Source organism: Hippoglossus hippoglossus, chromosome 10 (assembly GCF_009819705.1).
Source record: "Hippoglossus hippoglossus isolate fHipHip1 chromosome 10, fHipHip1.pri, whole genome shotgun sequence".
NCBI classification, from domain to species: Eukaryota; Metazoa; Chordata; class Actinopteri; order Pleuronectiformes; family Pleuronectidae; genus Hippoglossus; species Hippoglossus hippoglossus.
Genome location: NC_047160.1, coordinates 18,600,458 through 18,606,979, shown reverse-complemented (window position 1 = coordinate 18,606,979; position 6,522 = coordinate 18,600,458). Strand labels below are relative to the sequence as shown.

At 41.5% G+C, this 6,522-nt stretch overlaps 1 protein-coding gene across 1 annotated transcript; it reads left to right on the top strand.

The window, feature by feature from the left end:
- The first annotated feature begins 654 nt into the window (after nt 1-654).
- tspan7 (tetraspanin 7) lies at nt 655-6,308 on the top strand. The gene is made up of 8 exons (XM_034598169.1): nt 655-861; nt 3,440-3,628; nt 3,733-3,807; nt 3,902-4,003; nt 4,498-4,653; nt 4,809-4,892; nt 5,337-5,421; nt 5,590-6,308. The coding sequence occupies exons 1-7, from the start codon at nt 775-777 to the stop codon at nt 5,403-5,405; spliced, it is 762 nt and encodes a 253-aa protein (XP_034454060.1). The 5' UTR covers nt 655-774; the 3' UTR covers nt 5,406-5,421; nt 5,590-6,308.
- Nucleotides 6,309-6,522: the final 214 nt, after the last annotated feature.

Genomic DNA, 6,522 nt, shown 5'->3' with positions numbered 1-6,522 from the left:
AAATTTAAGATCAAATAAAAGTTGTGAGTCATCCAGGAGAAGTTTTCTCTGATGTTTATTTTTATTTTATAAAAGTCAAAGTCAACAATATTGTCTATTGTGACACATGTACAGGACATGGACAGGATTAAAATGACGTTTCTCTCTGATGCCCGGTGTAAACATAAAGGTAGACAGAACTAAATTACACAATGATATTACGATGAATTGACTTTAAAAAGTTAAATTTGTCTGTTAAAATAAAGTGTTTTTAGTTCATGTTTTCATTTATAATCTGAAGGTGAAATTATTCAAATGTTTCTGCAGATTTTACTCTGGACTGGATCTGGATATAGATGTAGTGTGGATCTGGATCTGATTCTGAATCCGGTGTGAAAGTGTGGATCCGGATCTAGTGTGGACCCGGGTCTGATTCTGAATCCGGTGTGAAAGTGTGGATCTGGGTCTGATTCTGAATCCGTTGTGAAAGTGTGTATCTGGATCTAGTGGGGATCAGGATCCGGATGTGGTGTGGATCTGGATATGGTGTGGATCTGGATCAGGATCTGGTCTGAATCTGGATCTGGTGTGGATGTGGATCTGAGTGGAGGAGGGACGTTGCCCCCTTCAGGAAAGTGAATGTGGGTCAGTGACGACACTACCCCCCCGCCCTCCCTCCCTCCAGTCTCCTCTCTCTGTTTTCCTCTCCAACTTTTTTCCTCCTCTCCTCCGGGGCGCAGAGAAGAAGCCAAACATTTCCTCGTCTCGTTATTGTCCTGAATCTCAACCTCCGCCATGTCTCCGCCGTCTCGGCGGCTTCAGACGAAGCCGGTGATCACCTGCCTGAAAACCTTCCTCATCTCCTACAGCCTCATTTTCTGGGTGAGTCCGGACTCGTGGAAGTTTGAGGGACGACGAGCTGAAGCAACAATGAGCTAACAGGAGAAGCTGCGGAGCGAACACACGGTTTCCCTCAAATCACGACCCGCACAGGGACCCGTGTTGACAACATGTCCTCCGGTCACAGCTGTCGAGTTCACACAGAACCACTTGTTGGAAATGTCGGAGCCGTGAAGCAGATGTTTGTTGTTCGGTCGCAGAGAAAAGCATCAACGTGTCATGTACAAGCAGCGGCTCGTGGACCTACTGTCTGTTTCTCGGTGTTTCTCTAACTCACTGTTTCACTCGCAGTGTTGTTACATTTCACACATCATCCGTTTAAAGTTACATTCAACCCCCCGTTTGCTTCTCTGTTGTTCTACTTGGTAACAAAGAGCTGTGGTCGATTAATCGGTACACGTAGACTGACCGGAGGATCGTTGGTTTGTTCGCTGTGTCTGATCGTGGATTCAGTTTGTGAATCTGTTGTTAAAGTAGTTTGTTTGTAATTTATTTGTTCTGTAAGTAAAAGTCAGTTTAACGCTGAGGACCAGCTCGCAGATCTTCACATCGACAGAAAGTGGATCAACTTTTACCAAATATTTGCGGTTTCCTGATAATTTTATGTATTTCTTTATTTATAAATCCTCTGTTTTCGACTGATGATGAATGACATTAGTTGTTGTATTCATTTAAAACTGGCCAAGGAATTGCCCTAATTCAGTTTACTGTTACTATCTAAGTAAACTTTGCGAAAACTCAAATTTTATAATTATTTATCGATTCACCAATGAGGTTTTATTTTTGTGTTCACTGTGTCCTTCCTGTGACCCACAGTGGTGCAATGTAACTTTTAAACAATCCTTAACCTTGACCTCCTAAATAACGTGTCAACACAAAAGCAAAACCTTTGTTCGTTTCAGTTTCTCAGTTGTGTGGATTTGATCAAGGGTTTAAACTTAAACTTATTAACACCGTTAATGAATCTGCTGGTTATTTTTGTGATAAGTTGATTAATTATTTGGTTTTAAAAGTCATAATTTGGTGAAACTGCCAGTACAGTCTCCAGTAGCTAAAGTTGACGTCGTCAAATGTCTTGTTTTCTTACAAGCAGTTCTAAAACAAAGGATTCATTCCAGTTTATTACATTGGACAAAATATTTAAAAAGCTGGAACAAGCAAATGTTTGATATATTAACATAGAAAAAGTTATTACGTCCTTATCAAAATAGTTGCTGATCCTCCTTTTGATAAATGTTTCACTTGGATTACAATGATTTACTTTTCCATGGCATGTTTATTAAACTGGATATCATGAAGACATGACCTTGGACTGTGGGAACTTTAAACAAGCTTTTATTACGTTTTTTCTAAAACTTTAATTACAACAACACGGTTAATCAAGACAATAATCAGCAGGGTAACTGATAGTTGAAGCAGCTGCTGGTTGCAGCCCCCATTACATGTTGGTAAAATATAAACACGAGGTGGCATTGAGAAGAAAATGAGCACTTATCGTCGCTTCCCCTGTTAATCTTTGTACCTGAGCAAACAGCCGTCTCAGGCTGCTGCTGCAGACACAAAGTTCAGGTCAGTGATTTTATCTGACGATATATTGGTCTTGGCTGGTTGAGCTGATGTCTCGCCTCAGGCTAATGACTTGTGAGAGCAGCGGTAAAGGAAAAGATGCTGAGATGTCTGAATCACAGGCCGAGGCCACAGTCCCAGGTGTCTTTCGTTTTTATGTAAAATCCTGACGGTAAATAGACAAACTGCTGCTTATCAAACATCTGTCTTTTACTGATACAGGTGACAGGAGAGTTCAGTGAAGATGTGTTGACTGTAAACAATATTGTAGACTCAATACTAACGATTCTGAAACAGACGAAACCACAATACAAATGTCCACTAACCCACAATACACTAACCATTCATTATCATATAGGACTTAAATAAAAGCATCACATTTCTACAGTTGAGATGTTGGTAATATTTGGCATTTTAGTAAGAAAAATATCTTTAACATTGAATTAAAGTAGTTTTGTGTTTATTGCCTGATTGATTATCATTCAGCTCATTATGTTCATCATCACTTGATCTGCTTTACTTTTGTTCACAGAAAAATGGCTAAATATGTTCATCAAATCCATCAGATTGCTTATTTCGTTTGATCCAATGGTCCAAAGCCCCCAAAAAACTGAAACTCTTCACATTTAAGAAGCTGGAATCATCATGTGTGTCCTTTTGGCTCGAGACAGGATTTTAACGAATATTTGATTTTCAGAATTGATGCAGACAACTTCAGCTTTATTCCGTCACAAGTTGTTAAAGTCCCTTTAAACTTGGGTTTTTATGAGAAAACATCACTGTCAATCCTCACATTTCCGCTCATAAACATGTCATTCTTTATTTTAGCAGCTCAAAACAATTCACCGTAAATGTGATAATTAAAAATCCTTCATGTGTGATAAATTGATACTGATTCAGGGGGGAAGTGCTTTGGAGGCTTTAATCTCAGGTTTTGTGTCCGACCCTCCTCATCTTACTGTGTGGCTCTTTGATGCCCTGCTGTCTCCTGCAGTTCACAGGCGTGATCCTGCTGGCGGTCGGGGTGTGGGGGAAGGTGAGCCTCGAGGCCTATCTCTCCCTGGCTTCTGAGGAGAGCACCAATGCACCATATGTCCTCATTGGGACCGGAGCCACCATCGTTATTTTTGGGCTGTTCGGTTGCTTCGCTACATGCCGCGGCAGCCCATGGATGCTCAAACTGGTCAGTGAAGGAGCAGTTCTCCTGAAAACACCCCCCCCCCCCCCCCCCCCCCCCTCAGGTGTGACCATATATAACTGTTTTCCCCCCCTGTGTTGGTTCCGCAGTATGCCATGTTTCTGATCTTGGTGTTCCTGGCGGAGCTTGTGGCAGGTATCTCAGGCTTTATCTTCAGACACGAGGTGAGTCACTGGTGCCAAACATTGAAATGTTTCGCAGACGGGTCACATCAGCTCAAATGAAATAAATTCTACCTTTTTGATTTGATTTCACCAGATTAAAGCCAAATTAGGCACGGCCTATGAAAATGCTGTGAAGACCTACAACAGCACTGACGGCGGCAGCAGCAGCACTGCAGTGGACACCATCCAGAAGGCTGTAAGTTACACTCATGTGGTCCACTTTGTTTCTGTCTCGATGGACAATCGAAAAACTTAAGTTTATGTCGGGATATTTTAAACCTAATATAATATTACATCATGCTTTTTCAGTTTTTCTTTCCTTTGTTGGGTTTTATAGATTTTTTTTCTGCATGTAAAAGTTCTGCAGAGTTACAAGACCATGTCATTGTGACGTACATCTGCATGATGCATGCCTCGAGGCTTTTCTGGCATTCTCCCCCTTACATAGCCAGGGGCACGTTCAATCTTAAAAGGCACCATTGCATAAGCAGTGTTTCTTCTTCAGCAGTGACATGCATGTAAACCCTGCTATATATTAAAAAGACAGTGTACACAATGGATTCTATATTTCTCTACAAATGTGGCAGCTACTGCTTGGTGAAGACGGCACCGGCAGGGACTGCAACATCAAATCTTAAAATGTTGAATGTGTATTTCGGAGTAAGTAAAAAAATGTTTTGTTCCTTGTAGCTGCATTGTTGCGGGGTGAAAAATTACACCGACTGGAGCGACACGGCTTACTTTAAAGAGAAGGGCGTCCCTGCCAGCTGCTGCAAAGACGACCTCAAGTGCTCACCCGAGTCCCTGAAAGACCTCGACAAGGCTGAGAGTGAAGTGTACACGACGGTGAGTTCACTGCCCACAACATATTATGTAGCTTCAAATCAGTCATGTATTCAAATGATTTAAACATCTGTCGACGACACGCATGGTCACCAGTTTAAATCCAAAACTGTCACTTTCTTAGCCGCTCTATAAATCTTTCTTCCTCTGCTGTGTAGGGCTGCTTCGCTAAAGTGACAAGTACAATGGAGGCCAACCTGGGAATCATTGCAGGGATCTCCTTTGGGATTGCATTCTTCCAGGTACATCCCACGTTCTCTCAGATGTATTTAATCGCAGAACAAATGAAGCTGCGTTGTGCCTCTGGTGGGTTCGTGTACAAATATATATTTTCTCCAACATCAAGTATAATGTTTGTAGCTTTGGCCATGATGCCTGTCGGTTATGGGAACCAGATCTGGGGATTCAGCGACAGACAGCAGTCCACTGGGGAAACATCTGGACAGATGACATTGTAACATCTGTCCAGGGACTACAGATAGAAAATAACCTTGGTTAAGTCTGGCACATTTAAAGTGGTGTTTATTAATCTGTTCTGTCCCTGTAGAATAAACAAATAAATAAAACGACGAGAACAGTCAGATATCAGTTTTCTTCCTGTCGGCCGAGGGGTTAAAGACACTGTTAATGACCATCACCAACATGTGTGTGTTAACTCGATATTGTTTCAAACTGTTTCCTCTCAGCTCATTGGGATTTTCTTGGCTTGCTGCTTGTCCCGATACATCACCAACAACCAGTATGAGATGGTCTAACTGTGACCTGTCGCAGGTAAGACTTACGTGTCAAAGTGATGAAATATTGGAGACGTGAGAAAGAATCGTGCTTCATTCAAATCAGCACAGATTATACCGAGAAGCAACAGCAGCGATTTAATGATCTAATGTTCGAATGCAAATGAGCTGCTTTTATTCCAAACTTTCTGTTTTGCGTTTGCAGGTCACTGGTGTGCTGCTCCTGGTGAAAACGGACTAAAACGAATCTCCTGTGATTTTTTTATATTGTGCGTGTGTGTATGTGTGCTAGTTATTATCATTTTAGCAAGGGAAAAACACTTCCAGTATCAAGTGTCATCGATGACAAAATGTAGGGAAAAAATGTAACAGGAGAATCAGAAAGGGACAAAACCCGCAGCGTAGTTCGACGAAAGAGAAAAGGGACCTGGACACTTCGGAGGTCAGCGATACTCCTCGGACTCAATTAGGGAATTTTCATTAAGATATAGATTATCCTTTTTTTTCCGTTTGAGTTAATGAACTCAACCAGTTTCTCTCTGTGTGTTGCAGCTGCCTTATTTTGTAATGTTGCTATATTTAGTCTGTAGCAAATCAAACGTAGATGACGAGCTGATAAATGTGCAGGTTCTCTCAACACTAAGTGAATTTGTCTGTGAAACCGATTTAGCCCGGGAGATGGACAAGAGGTCGCCACTCTGAAATCAAATACGTGTGACTTGCAGTAAGGTCTGAGGGGGGAGTGTGGAAAACAGGCCTTGCTAATGGTTGTGTAGGCCAGTATTGTTGAGAGCCTGTATTCTGTATTCATGTGTACCCAGCCACCTTCATTTCAAAGTTCTCAGTGTTTCAGTTGTTATTCGTCTGTTGATGCATGTGAAATACTTGAAAAAATTTAAATAAAGATGAAATCCAGTATCTTGACCAAAGATTTTCAGCTCAGGATGCGTCTGTTCCACGGCTGAAGTCGATGTTTTGGCAGATGACTCAGTTATTTGGGGCCTTGTTAGGGATTCAAATTACAAGGTGGGAAAGGCGTCTAGTTTTTTTTAATATGCAGGACGACTTTTAATTAAACGTCAGCTTTATGCTTAAAATACCTTAGTGCAGTGTGTGGTTGTAGTTGTGGGTATTAAAT

Coding starts and splice junctions, on each gene's coding strand:
- tspan7 (XM_034598169.1), top strand. CDS start 775: ATGTCTCCGCCGTCTCGGCGGCTTCAGACGAAGCCGGTGATCACCTGC. Junction 3,808..3,901: donor GCTTTATCTTCAGACACGAG/GTGAGTCACTGG, acceptor TGATTTCACCAG/ATTAAAGCCAAATTAGGCAC. Junction 4,654..4,808: donor AGAGTGAAGTGTACACGACG/GTGAGTTCACTG, acceptor TCTGCTGTGTAG/GGCTGCTTCGCTAAAGTGAC.